Source organism: Prunus mume, linkage group LG3, assembly GCF_029339155.1.
Source record: "Prunus mume cultivar Tortuosa linkage group LG3, ASM2933915v1, whole genome shotgun sequence".
Classification (NCBI taxonomy): domain Eukaryota; kingdom Viridiplantae; phylum Streptophyta; class Magnoliopsida; order Rosales; family Rosaceae; genus Prunus; species Prunus mume.
In genome coordinates this window covers 11,987,567-12,002,929 of record NC_142700.1, presented here as the reverse complement: position 1 = coordinate 12,002,929, position 15,363 = coordinate 11,987,567, and the positions used below count along the sequence as shown (strand labels likewise).

General features: G+C 34.7%; 1 protein-coding gene across 1 annotated transcript; it reads right to left on the bottom strand.

Annotated features, from left to right (window-relative positions):
- Positions 1-1,706: 1,706 nt before the first annotated feature.
- On the bottom strand, positions 1,707-6,624 carry LOC103325972 (protein GRAVITROPIC IN THE LIGHT 1). Its single transcript, XM_008228168.3, has 3 exons — positions 6,297-6,624; positions 5,725-5,876; positions 1,707-3,690 (listed from the first exon to the last, which is right to left on the bottom strand). Exon 3 carries the CDS (start codon positions 3,688-3,690, stop codon positions 2,155-2,157), a length of 1,536 nt encoding a protein of 511 aa, XP_008226390.2. The 5' UTR covers positions 5,725-5,876; positions 6,297-6,624; the 3' UTR covers positions 1,707-2,154.
- Between the last annotated feature and the right edge of the window lie 8,739 nt (positions 6,625-15,363).

The window sequence follows — 15,363 nt, the reverse complement described above, 5'->3', positions numbered from 1 at the left end:
GAGTCATGTAGTTTCATTTGGCTTGCAATAGAGTCCAAATCGTAAATATGTCTGGTTACTTCTTGAAATTCGATGCGCAAAATGCAGCTACAACATGTAAAGGAAACTTTATCTCTACAAAATATTTGCAATCAACCCAAAACGTGATAGTTTCGTCCATTTTTCTTACAAATTTACAGTTGTTGGACTTGATTGCTACCTAAACTAAATTACATAACTAAATTAAATTATCAAATTAAAATGATGAAGACTATAACGAAAAATGAGTCATACTATGAAGATCAAAAATGTAATTTAGCCTAATAAAGTTGCTCATTTTACAATTCCTCAATCGAAAGGTTTTCTATCTTCTTTGTTCTTTTTCTCTGTCTCTAGATTTCCATCTATCGTTTACTTTAGCCGCCCATGAGCAAGTGTCCAAATTAAGCACTGAAAAACACCATATGATATTAAAATGGGGAAGAAGTGTTTTGCAAATGTTAGTTTTCCACAAGCACATGACCGATGATGATTTCCACATACATCAACGATCGGTTAACAAAACATCCCGTTATGGATGATTTACTTAGCACATCTCTATCTCAAAATTCAAATGAAATATATGACAAGGGATGATCAGAAACAAATATCCTCACCATGTGATATAAGACATTCATGAAGCAAACATGAACCAGATACCAACCTTTTTCCATAATTATGACTCATATCTAGCCCCTGCCACATGTCCCAACCAAACACCATGATCCAAGTAACTTGGAATTGAAAGATCAAACATTTTGTATATATATATATAACAACCATGTGGCTGGATTGTAAAAGGGATAAGGAAGCAATGAAGGACCAACTGAAATTTCACTCTCTTCCCTTTGAAGCATGTCATTATGTCTCCTGTAGTTAAAGCAACAACAACTGCCTATCTAAATTCCATCATTTTCCCACAACCAAATAATGTGGCTCTCTTGAAATTAAATAAATGGCAGATATTTTTTTTTTCATATGGAAACACAGAGCGTGATGAGAGGCTCTAAACAATGCCATGTTACCCTTTTGGCAGAGGAAGACAAATGTGCAAATAACTTGTCATTTCCCTTAAAGGCCCTCCATCACCGACCATGAACACCGAATAAATAAAGAAGGCGTACTCTGTGGGACCCGAAATGTACATATTATTTCTCTCTTTTATTTGTTGATTATAGACCCAATGTGCATCAGGCATGCATATTCCACATTGCAGAGTGCAGTGTGCAGTGTGCAGAGCAATAAGTTAAAGCGCAGTTCAATGAAAGTGACCTCAACTTTCAATGCATATACAGTAACAAGTGAGCATCACACTCGGCACCAAAAAGTCTAATAGGTTAGGCAAGTTTGTGTCTCTTTCTACCCTCCTTCTAGATTAGAGTTGTACCCTCCTTCCAGATTAGAGTGGTTTAAAATATCGCTTTTTCAAACGCACGTTTATTAATCGTTGATGGATGTGGATTTACAGCGAACGGCGACTGTAAATCTTTCTGTATTAGAGTGGTTTAAAATAACGCTTTTTAAAAGAGCAGTTATGAATTGTTGATGTGAATTTTACAATAATGAAGGGCGATTGTAAACTGTTGATGGATGTGGACAATAGGGGCCAACCTTGTGGACCATTCAACATGCAAGACTATACACCTCTTGGTGGAAAAGAAAAGCAGAGGCAAGTAAAAGAACAGGAATATAAAAAATTCCACCTATAAATTATTATTTACATTATTAAAACATGCCATGTCAGTAACAATGATGCAGAACAGCTAGACAATCCCTCTGTCACTGACCTAATATTAACAAAATTGTGGGATGTCCTTGGAAGAAAATAATAAAACTAAAGAAAGATTCAAAAGGTAGCTTCCAACACAACGGTCCACGCGCTTTCCTTTTTTCAAAATGGGGCAAGAAAAACAAATGGATTAAGAAATCTCCAATGTGACCAAGTTGGAAGTCCCCACAGCAAAACCAACCAACCAGACGGACCATTTCCCTCTCCCTCACCAAGTTCAAATCAGTAAAATCAAATGACAAAATGGCCTTACAAGTTCATTATGTGATAAACCAGATGTTGTGGGCCCGAGTTTAGCCGATGATCAACTCGATTCGGTGATTGGTGAATGATCATTGATCAATGGCCTACCTTCGCTTTCTTGGAGTGGATTGTGACTGAGAGAGATAAACTTGGCATTGAATAACAGTTTTACCAAGTTTGAATCCCGGAACAACTGTGAACCCCACTTGTGGTTCAGATGCTGTTGAAAGGAACGCTTCCTCAGCTAAGCTTTCCATGTAGACTTCTGAAAATCGGCATCCCTTGCTTACTTGAAAGATTGCAGCCTCGGGGTTGAAGGAGAAGGCCAAGCAATGCAGGAGCCAGACCCTCTTAGCCATTTCAGCAAATGAAGCAAAGAAATTTGAGCTTGGAAACTCTCCTGCATTAACCAGGTTTCTTTGATTCAGATTACCGAAAAACGATGTTTCCATCTTGGGATGAACCACTCGTAAGTACTTGACACGACAGAATTTGGCAAATGCTGATCTAGGATTCTGGGCAAGATACTCCTTTGCTTTCATGGATTTGAGTTCAGTGAATCTCACAAAGAAGAGCTGTTGCTGTTGTTTCTTTTTATCTGGCAACGATTCATTTGGAAGTGAGAAGTTGGGGTATTGAAAAGCATCAAACATTTCCCTGCAAACAAAGTATTCAAATGCAAAACATTTGTGGTCTTCTTTCCAATAAACCACATCCTGGTCAATAGCTTTAGCTGCTGCATGAATATCCCAACCAGAAGATTTCATTTCATCCATCATCATCCTAACAAAACTCCGGATGTACTTGACCATGTGTCGAAGAACTGTAACGAAATGGCTAGGACTTAAACCAGATAAATGAAGATTATCAAACACATGTAGCTGCCCACTTTGGTTTAATCTCTTTTCAAGCAACTTATTCTGACTCTTGGCTTCCTCTAACTTTTCTCCAAGAAATACAATTTCAGAGTCCTTAAGCCTCACCTGAGATTCCAACTTTTTCCCCATAATTTCATAGGTTTTTAGGACACTCTTCTGCTCCTCAATCTCAGCTAGCACCAGCGTACGTTCTGGTGAAGGATCAAACTGCTTTTTTATGAAACACCGCTTCAACTCAGACAAGTTCTGCAACTCGGAGACTACCACTTTATCAGCAACTTGAATTCCTTCACCATCGTAAGGAGACTGAGCATACTGTAGCTGGGCATAAGCAGCTTTAACAGATGAAACGCTGGCAAACAGTTTTGCAAGAAGAGCTTCCAGGGCAGCTCTTTCCTGAAGCTTCTCATTAGCCTTGTCAAATGACCGAGACTGATCAACCCGAACCTTACCAGCATTCCATTCATCCTTGACCTTTTCTAGGGACTTGACTTTCTGAATCCCAATTTCCTGGGATTTCACCTTCTGAATTCCACTGTCTTGGGAGCTAACCTTCTGACTTCCAAATTCTTGGGAGTTTCCCTTCGCAGTTCCAAATTCTTGAGACTTGACCTTCGGAATACCGAATTCTTGGGACTTAACCTTCTGAATCCCATCGACCGGGGCAATGCCAGTCGCGGCTCGAAGATGAAGAACTTTAGCAAAAGTACGCGCCAATTTACTCTTAGATGGAGTCACTGCTGATGGTTTCACCGAATCCATCTGCAAAACAAAGATTACAAATGATGGAGAGGGATGATAGAGAGAGTGATGAAAATCTAAGAGATTCTATCTAAAAAAAAGCAAATTTAAAGAACAAAAGGAATAAAGATATGGGACGAAAATGATGACTATAATGAGAGTGTTGAAGGAAAGCTAAAAAGCAATATGCTTTAACACTTAGACCGAGGCCATTGATGGAGGATGGATTTTTTTTTTTTTTTTTGTTGCTCTTTTTCAACTTTAAGAGTTTCTGATTTGCTTTCCTTTGAAAGTGTAAGAAAAGTAGATTTAAAACGCGGGAAAAAGAGAAAGTGAGGCAGAGAGAAGAACAGGAAGATGGAGAAGCTTTGGAAGAAATATTCAGAGTACAGGCTCAAAAGGCGCGTCTAAATAAAAATTCTGAATGCAAATCTCTGGAACACTAGGAACCTCGGCTAGCATGACACATGCATTATAGATGTTATTAAAATCAATCAAACCAAACATCAATGATTAAGAATTGATATAATTCTAATGAAATATTAATAACAATTTGGAGGACATGGTTACTGCTGGTGATTCCAGTGCTTAATATTCTTTTATCATTCTGTTCCCCAACTCCATAGTCACGCCATTCCTACTATTCAAGTCAACAAAATTTAGGTAAGAGACAGTAGAAAAATAAAAGGGTCTGAAATGTTGATGCGTGGAGGACCCACAGTGTTTTCTCCAAGTCGAAAATCAAAATGCGAAAAACACATTCTCAACTAGCCTTCCTTCCTCAAGCAAGATCCAAGTGTTTATTGAGGTAAACAATTAGATGTTTTAACCAAATATGAATTTAAAAGACATAAATTTATAAATATTATAAATAAATAAAATTAATTTTAAAACAACCAACATCCCTTGGATTCCCTGAGGCAGCCCACTTAAAACAACAGTAAGGTCCTAAAAGCACTCTCTGCAAAATCAGAAATCTGAACTGAAAGGGACCCATCATAGTGAAAATCTGATTAGGAATTTTGGATCATCTCCACAGCACAATCATAATTTTTTTTGTACAAAGCCAAAGCGGTGGATTCTTTTTCCTTGTCCAGCCACCCTCATGAATCACACCATCATATAACACCTTTTATCACACATCCCCCTTGGATACTTCAGAGTACAGAAAACGTATAGAGATCTGAGCCAAATTTACAAACCATGCACTAATCGACCAAAAAACAAAAACACCAACGGGCAAAAATTTGATTCTCGCTGCCATTCTCCTGCTCCCCATATACTGACAAACCTCATCCCCTCATTTTTTGCATTCCAACCCCACATGTGTAAAGTTAGAGACACATTGCATTAACCCAGAAAAGCTTCAATGCTGTGAAGTTTTTTTATGTTAACAAAACGATGTATCATCCAGGTCTCTAGTGTAAATCAGATTCTACCATTTAGAAATCTCAAGTTTCAATGTCACGTTTAACAATGTTTTTTATTTAAACCTTAATTTGCTACACGCGTGTTTTACGGATTATATTGCCGACCACGTCTCTTACAAGTTAGAAGTGAGATCCATAAACAGTAACATGATCAATAAATGTGGTAATTTTACTCAAAATTATACTTTTTGAAATATGAATACGAGTAAATTTCCAAACAAAGACGCTATTTTCAACATGAAATCTGGACCTCACATGGATGCCAAAAAAGAGTTAAAGATGACCGTGTGTACACTTTCTCTTATTAGATCTTGTATGTAGCCCCACAAACCGGACACCACAAATCTGAACGATTCCTAGCAATGAAATTGCAAAGCAAAGGGGTCCCACACAAATACACCCAAGCAAGTCATTGCACAGAAACCATATCATCACTATGTAAGTATGGACCAGGGGTTGAGGACCAATATGCTGGTCCTGCAAAGACTTCAGTAAAAACCAGCACATAATCATGGCCCAAAAAGCCCCCAAGCAGTTAATCATACTATTATCATAAACCAAACCTCAATTTGACCACTAACCGTTCAACCAAAAAAAAAATTACGTGGAATACAATTCAACATACCTTCGAAATATCACGAGAAATCGCAGTATGATATGTTTCAGATTCTCTTCATTGTAACGTAAATCTCAAGCAAACAGAACGACAACACCACACCGGAGAAGAAGAAATGAAGTCTTCCTAATGGCGGCGACACCAGCAGAGCCAAAGCCCCCCTAAAACAAAAACCCAGAAATCAGAACCACTGAAAATAAATAAATAAATTGCTTTGCTAGACACCAAAAAAACAAAAGGAACTTACTTTGTCTTTTTTTCTTGCCCAATAACAGAAAAACAGGTGTTCCCAGAAGCAAAACAAAGAAACGAAAAAGAAAACTTACAAAGCGTTTTGATTTCGAGACACAAACACTACATATAAACAAGATATATATCAAAAAAGAACCGACCTTTACCTGTATTTAAAAGCTCAAAAGAGAAAAACAATAAGATTAAAAACCGTTTCGAAAATCCCAAATATGGGTGCATTTATTAAACTTCTATTGTTAAAACAAATCAGAAAATAGACCAACAATGGAACAGCATGAGAGGGTTGTTCAGCAGTTTAATGAGCGCCTAACTCTTAGCTTAGAGCTTACCTTTCGAGGAAACTTGATATTTTCTGAAGGGATTGAATGTATACGTATTCAAATCGAAATATTCAACGGGTTCAACGTTTTGGGTTCGATTATTTTACCCTCTTTAGCTCGTGAAAATTGGCTCTTGGAGACGGAGATGGAAATTATGGAAATGGGTTTTCGGAGAAGGAAGGGCCAGAGCTTTGGAAAAAAAAAAACGCAGCTGGAGGACAGAGGAGGGACGAGCGCGGGGAGATGACGAAAGAGGACACGTTTTGGGGAAGGGTCTGACAGGAGGGGCATTGGGAATTAAAAAGTGCTCTCAGGGTTGGGTGGCTTTCGAATTTCTGAATGACGGATGTACCCCTCGGTGGTGGTATTTACTGATCCGTTGTGGGTAGAGATTTTGAGATCGGGGAGGGTAGTTCGGGGATTCGGAATAGAAATCTGATGTGTAAGACTGGCAGATCTTACGTCGGTCGCAGGTGGAGACTTTGGTAAAATGCAGGGTGTGTGTTGATCGTTGGAATTGGTCTTGTGTGTATAACGCTGAGACCAAATTTTGGTGTGGGTAGATAAGCATGCCGCCATTTGTCACCTCTTGCCAAAATTATAACATTCAATATTACTTTTTAGTGCATAATCAAATATGAAAAATCTCATTCTAGAATCAAAGCGTGTGAGAAAATGTTTTCAAGAAAGGAGGCAACTTGGAAGCATATGAATGTATACAAAATGGAGGAAGATTCCATCAAGAAGAGAGCTGTGAAAACGAGAATAAAGACTAATGCAAGTTGTCACCTGTTAGTTTTTTCTTTAATTTAACTTTATATTGGTTTTAAGACCAAGTTTAAAAATATATATATATATATCGATATATTCAACCAAAAAAACATTACAAAAGATCTTCAAAGAACGCATCTTGAATGATACCGAGAAGATTCCCATACTATGAAGACGCACCATCTAGTGACAAAGCATATTTGTCTAAAGGAATTAATATTTAGTGAAGGTAAAGTGGAAAATTTCCGAAGGAACAAGGTTTTGAATAATTACTAAACATAATTGTTTCCTTTTTTATATATATTAGATGAATACACACAATGACTATTTTGAAGTGTCAATGTCAACTTCCAAATTATTTTCCTATAGTTGTACTTTCTTTGTAGGTATATTTCATTCTTCTTATATATAATTACAAAATCATTTTTATATGTTTCTGGATATATATTATGTGCTTGCCCTATCTTGTATTACCATTTTTGGATAATCATTCATCTTTTTTCCCCTTTATTTTATTTCTTCTTCGTTTGTACTTGGTAAGGAATAATTAGATAGTTCTATAATTCCTTTTTTTTTTTTTTTATAATGTCGTAATCAATCAATGTTCATTCAAAACTCCATAAATGGAAAGGAAAGAGAATACAAGAGTCGAAAAGGCCAAATACATGAACAAATTACCACAAACACATGAAAAATTATACTAAAATCAATACAATCTAGTATAATAATCTTCCCCATCATGTCGAAGTAGAACATTGTAGTGACCTAGTAAATTATATTGGTTATATTGTCCTTAATTAATATGGACCTATAATATCTTTTTCTTGTCACATTTTTTAAAATACAGATATGAAGTTTTGAACTTGAGATCTCTTTCAAAATTAAGAAGTATCATTAAACTAATAGCTAGTTGGTCTCACCACATTAAACGATAATTATTGTGTGTTTTGAGTTGTTTGAACTATTTTCAGAACAATAGTTGTGTTTGATTTCTATTTACTACTCTGTTTTTTTTTTTAATAACAAATTTAGTTATATACTCAATCTTAGACATAGTCTTATAAAAAGACTCTATAACATTTAAAAACTATAAAAACACTTTTAAAAAACCCAAAAATCGACAACTGTCAATTTTTTCAATTTAATAGTTATTTTTTTAGTTTATTTGTGTGTGTAAAATAACTATATTACCCTTGTACTATGGATTTGAGAGAGAAAAATCAGATGTGCCTAGATCTGCCAAGAAAATAATATCTGCCAAAAAACCAAATCATATTTATTTTCTACTTTCTTGCTGGTGCTTTCTCGGTTTTGGAGTAAGAAGAGCTTCCATTGAAGCTCAGTCTCAGGTCCAACTATATTTTTCATCTCTGATCTATAATTTTCAATATTTCACCGATGATTTCTTGTTCTAAAATTGTGCTTCTATTGATATTTTTTTTTGGATTGTTCGGAACCTTGAACGAACCTCGATCAGATGCTCTTAGCTCTACTCCTCATCTTTGAGCTATACTCCTCTTTCGCCATATAGTCGTCGTCGTTTGGTTTGGACTTGAGATTTTTGATATTTTGCTTCAATTATGTGTTTCTCTTTGGATTTTAGTTGATTTTCGAAATGTATTTTAAGCTGTGATGATCGATTTATCTTTTGTTACTATTTCAGTTATGGATATCATTTTTGTTTAACAATGTACTTCTATGACAGAGTATTAACAATGTACTTTTATGACATAATAGTATTAACAATCTGGGTTCGACTTGTTTTGAGTTGGTTTAGTTTGTTCTTTCTTCATCTTTTCTTTGGTGGACATGTATTAGAAATAGGAACATGACAAGCATTAATCAACATGACAGTAAACTAGCAGTGTTATTACCATAGATTGGAGCATTATCGGGTAAACATGCATTAGGATGTCATAGGAAACTAGCAGTGTTATTACCCTAGACTGGAGCATTACATCCATTAATCAACATGACAATAAAGATGTGAAACATTACAATCATTAATCAATATGACGCGTTAATGAAGCTACGGTTTTCAAGACGTTTTGTTTGTAATGAATTGTTTGAGTTTTTTTTTTATAAAATTGGGCTGGGCTTGTTTTGGGTGCTTTTTAAATTTTTTGTATTGGGCTTCTTTTTAAGTTGATAAATGGCAGTCACGTAATTTATAGGAACTTCAACACCAATTTCTTATTTAATAAATAAGTTTTGGGTGTGTTTCTAAAATGCATTTCATGTGGGGGTTTTTTTATTTATAATTTCAGCCCCTATTTTGGGTATATTAGTGAAGGTTTTTTTTTTTTCCCAAACATTTCTATTTGCTATTCTAATTCGTTGGTTTGTCTAATCAATATTAATTTGATGTGTAGTCGATTAGCCATGTGATTTTAAATTTAATTATTCATTTTAATAACTTTATTTACGCCTTGTTTGGATTGGGAAAAATTGTTGATAAAATAGTTGGGATGAAAGCAAAATCAACTTCCTTTAAATAAAACTAGCTCATTGGCACATGCTCATGCATGTGTCAATTGGTTTTTTTTTATTTTTTTATTTTAGAATTAAGAAAAGATAGTACATGTAGTTATGTTCCATAAAAGTAGAATTTATTATTTGATTTTGTTTTTAATTTTAATTTTTTTAATATAAAATATGAATTTACCATATTATCCTCATTTAATTAATAATTTCAATTTAATGTTTGAATTAACCAAGGGTATTTTACGGTATTTTGAATGTTTCACCATTCTCTGCCTTTTGCTTTATATATATAGATATAGATAGATAAAATAAAATAAAAGTAAGACGGTGGAATTTCATTAACAAGTAAAACAGCAGCCACGTTTATTTTGTTTTGGGTTGGACGTTGTTTAGCAAACCAGATTTTGGTTAAACACCAAAGAAATCAAATAAAAACAATTAAATTTGGGTTTTAGGTGATGAGTCGAAATCACCGTCGTCTCCACCCCTAGATTGAATGGCTGGTTGGAACATGCATTGGAGCAAAATTAATGATTGGGAAATGTGATTCCAATAAAATCTCAGACAATTTCTATCTGGCCAAGCGAAGACCACAAACCTGGCTGGTGGTTCTACTAGTCTTTGAATAGGAATTCAGCAGTCTTTTTCTCTCACATCATGATTCATGCAACCAGGGTCCCAGAAAATTAAGCCAGATATACTCAATTAATACAATAATTATATTAGTTTATTTATTAATAAAATTTCCATCGTTCCGTCAAGGTTGTCTCAAAATATAATAATGATATTAGCTTATTTATTCTGATTTAAAAAAATTAATTGGCCATTTATTCTAAACTCAGAGAGCAACTTTTCTTTGGAAAATCGTTTTGAAGATGACAGATTAGTGAAGCAGGGAAATCGAGAGGATCTATCAGCTTTTGTTTTTAGTGTCATTTTAATTCTTCCATTGGTTTATTTATTTTAATGGAATTTGTGATGCCTCACTATGTATGTGAGTGACTGATTGCAAGTATGATGATGATTGCAATGCCTCAGGTTTTGAACATGATTGGATTGGACGACTTGTTTGGAGGCAATGAAAGTCTAAATATTATTCTTAAATCATTGCAGCTAGCAGCTTGTAATTTTATGTTTGGTGTCCACAGAAGTGCATGATGATGAGTGGAGAACATGAATGAAAATAATAACTATGCCCTACAATCTATCTTATATTACAAACATAATTATCATAATTTTGTTCTTGTTGTTAAATATGATAAACAAAATGTCAACTATATTTTATAATACATTTGTAACTCGAGCGACCAATAGCATGAGTAATGCATTGGTAACTCAAGTGATCAATAGCATTTATTCAAGTACCCGATATCTTGTAGAACATTTTTTTTTAGAGTGTCAATAATATCTCCAAAAAAAATTACACAGTATGCGTGATTCATCTATTATATCATTAACATATTTTTATTGCTAATCTATTGCAACTCATCAAGACAACATAATTTAAAGATTTCCCTTGTTAAAAGAAGGAAAAAAAAAAATCATAACTAGAAGTCTTCAACTTATTTATTATTGAATTCTATAACAAAATGATGTAATTACTTTTATGTTGAAGACATATCAAGACAACACGACTGGCTTTTAATAAGTTGAACGTCAATCAATTTATATGTACCACTAATATGGTTTGCATTGCATCAACTTTTTCCATGGTGGAACCAGAGCACATGATTCAATTCCATCCATATCAAAATGTCGTGAAGATGCATGAATGCAATATGTGATTTCTTTTCTATATTACAAAATACAATGATGATTATCTATCCATACGTTTTATTTCTCATTCATCTTATTCAAAAGATTAAATATTTTAGCGTGCGTGTGTGCATGCATGCAGCAACATAACAAGTAGAAATTTGTAACTACAACTATTATTACTTTTTTTTTTTGGAACCTCGATGATACGAGGGAAACTTAATTAATCATCAAAATGAAAATGAGGAGAATTTAAAGTCTTACTCCTATTACTATTCCCTTTTTAAAAGGAATCTTTGGGGAGAGTAACCACCGAGCCTATAATTGTTGTGTGATTAAACAAATATATTACTTAGTTTCTGGTTTAGTCATACTCCCGAATTGGAATCATTTCTCTTTGTTTATAAAGAATTAGAGCATCTCATAGCTTTCATGATAATTAATTAACCTATATTTAAACCTAAATAGCCTAGCTTTCATGATAACTAACTAGCCTATATATAAACCTACCTACCTAAATGTGCGCTAATTAATTACATTCGCCTACAAGGTTGGTGGTTAAAAGGAAGAATTGCTAGTGTGTGCACCATGTCTGGAAAATGATGTCGTTGTTGTTCCTTCTTAGAGCATCTGCAATCATACTTCTTATTTTTTAGTTAAAATTTTGCTAAAAACACACAAAAATTATTTTAGAAGCTCTTTATAAAATTTGACATCCAATCATAGTCCCTAGTTTAATGGGTCATAAATACTATAGTTATTTTATAATTCAATACAATTAGTCCATCTCTATAAAAATTAATAATAAAAAAATATTTAGTATCAATTAAGAATTTAAACTATGCATTAAACAAAACAACATTAAGTTATAGGGAACCACTAGGAGTTCTTTCTCTCTCCTCAGATTTAGGAGCTCCTAGAGGTCTCCTTTAGGAGGTGGATAGGAAGCATAGTTGGAGTTGTATTTTTTCAATTTCTCCCTAAAATTTATTTAATGAGGTGATTTAGGGAGCTTATTGTAGATGCTCTAAATTAATATATTTCCACTCTATTATTATTATTAATTTAATTTGAGCCTGGGCCAGAGTTCATAGTTTCACTAAGGGTGAAATCGTTTTATTTATTTATTTATAGAATAACTTATTCTTAAAAAAAAAAAAAAAAAGAGAAAACAAAGAAGGCAAGGGTAGGGATTAGTTACAGAGATTTGATTGTATCTCTAATCTTCTTCCCCCTTCTCATATCAATAACTAAAATGAAAAAAAGGGAAATCAACGCATCTAGAAAAAATCAATTGATAAACCTGCCAAAGACCCGAACCATAAACATAAAGCACTTACTACCGGTGCCACGGAGAGATAGGACATGAATAAGTCGCATGACTTAAAATAGTATAAGATTTAGAAGCCTCAGCTAATAGTTTTCTTGTATTGTACTTATATTAAACATTAATATTTAACTTAGAATATATCTTACAAGATGAGCACTATGCTTCAACTATATGCAAATGAAAATTAGATATTTGCTAGGTTTTTGGCGTGGCTAGGCAACTTAAGTTACCAGAATATTACAAAGGACCCACTGGTAGTGGTTTGAGTAAATACTTCTCCAAGAGAGATCTTAAGTTCGAATCCCAATATCAGTGTAGTTTGTGTAAGTTTAATATAGTACAACCAATTTCAATAGAAAATGTCCTTAAAAAGCAAAGTTATAAGAATATTAGATAGGGAAGGCCCAATTGGGCAGCCAAGTGGGCAAACTTATAATTATTCACTTCACAAATGTGCAAATTCTATGGAGAGACCCACGAATTTGCTAACCAGAACCAACATGCCCAACATGAAGTTTGACATGAGGGAAAAGAAACTCGGTGCATTTGGGCATGGCAGTTTGTAGGGGTGGTTGCGGTTCGGTAACTGCGAATTTTTACTCAAACTTGCGGTTTGATGATTTTTGAAACCGCAAACCGACCGCGTTTTGCGGTTTAAAACCGCAAGTTCTCAAGCATTCACAAAAATATAAATTCACAACCTAAATAAATAAATAAATACACAACCTCAATTTCACAAGCATATATAAATTCACAATCTCCTCAACTTCTCAAGCATTCACAACCTAAGAAAATTAAAGTTACAATTCCAAGCATTCCAATTAAAGTTAAACTTCTCAAGCATTCCAATTCCAAATCCTTTAAAGTTAAAAACCAAAAGGAAAATGCAAAGCAAAATGAATTAAAGTTACAATCAAAAGAAAAGGCTTAATTATGTACATGCCCCCTGTGCTTTCCAACTTATCTCAGATTACCACTTGTGTTTGCAAACGGCTCAAAGTACCCTCAACGTTTAAAAAACGGTCTCACGTTATCCTTTCCGTCAGTTTTTGAAGTTACATTAACGTTCTGTTCATCCCCCAAAATTCCAGAACAGCAGCCCATCCCCTTTGTTATTGTTCATCGCTTATTTACCCTCCAAAACTCAGAAATTTCTCATAACCAACACAACTAGCAGCAAGAACAGCTCGAGAGGTTGAAAAACCTTACATGGATTGAAGCAAATGGTGCTCGAAATCGCCCGAACGAGCGATGGAGATTTTGGGTAAAAATCGGCCAATTTCTAGCTTCTTTCGGCGATCCAGACGGCGGTTGGTAGCGGATGAGATGTGAGGGTGGTAGAGGACAACGTGCTGGTTCTTTTGATACCCATGTCGTCGCTTAGGGTGGCCGAAGGAGGAGATGATGACCAAAAACTGGTCGGATAAATAACAAAGGGGATGGGTTGATGTTCTGGAATTTTGGGGGATGAATAAGAACGTTCGTAATGGAACTTCAAAAAACTGAAAAAGGGTAACGTGAGACGGTTTTTAAACGCGTATTTTGAGCCGTTTGCAAACACAGGTGGTAATCTGAGATAAGTTGGAAAGCACATGGGGCATGTACATAATTAAGCCAAAAGAAAAATCCAATTCAAAGTTAATTAAAGTTACAAACTAAAAGGAAAATGCAATGTATCAATGTTACAAACTAAAGTTACAAACTCATGTGTTGGTGGTGAGTGGATTTGAAGAACACTGTTGTGTTGTTTGAGCACCAATGTTATCTACAAATAAAATAACATAGTTTAGTACATTTTATTATAAGAAGAAGCATAAATAACATTAGTATAAATAAACTAAGTACTTACAAGTTGTCATATGTTCCATTTCTATTTCCATTGTCATATGTTTCATTTTCGTGCAGCTATATTTTACGGTTTGCGGTAACCGCAAGTTTTGAAAATCAAATACAAACCGCAACCGCAAATGCAGTTCGGCTCTTAATGCCACAAATGCAGTTCGGTTTACGCGATTGCGGTTTCATTGCGATAAATTATCGGTTGGTTTTTGCGATTTTTCGGTTTAAAATGCCACCCCTAGCAGTTTGAGTTGCTTGAAGTGCTGTAAGGTACATTATAGATTGGTTATTTAATTTGTATTGGCTTTGTCTACTTCAGACCATAAAGGAAATAAACTTACTTGAATCGGGAATGCCATTATACAATTTAACTTTCTTATATAACAATGTGTGATTGACTGGGATGATTGACTGGGGATTGGATTGCACCTGCATTTTAACTTTCTTATATGACAATGTGTGATTGCACCTGCATTTTAACTTTCTTATAGGACAATGTGTGATTGCCTTCAAATATCACTGTTGTTAAAGACGGACCGAAATAGACGTGCATACAATAGGCGTACAAAACCATCACTGCTGGCTAGTCAATGAAATTTTTTCTATAAACACAAACGAAATGTATTGCAATTTCTTTTGGCAAATCCAAAAAGAAAGAGAGACTGCATTTCAATCATAGCTCGAGCCTCTCCATTTGGCATATGTTCACTTACGGTAGCTAAACATAAATATTTCAAGGTTGCGGTCACACATCAGAGTCACATCTCAATCAACCAATATGTAAACGAACCCCATGACAAAATCAACAGTAAGTTCTTGCGATGTTAAAAACTGTAAAAGGTAGAACAACACAATTTAGATGGGGCATAAAAGATTAGAATTGCATAGCCAAGCAGG

Excerpts from the sequence above, each read along its gene's own strand:
- LOC103325972 (XM_008228168.3), bottom strand. The coding sequence starts at position 3,690 with ATGGATTCGGTGAAACCATCAGCAGTGACTCCATCTAAGAGTAAATTG.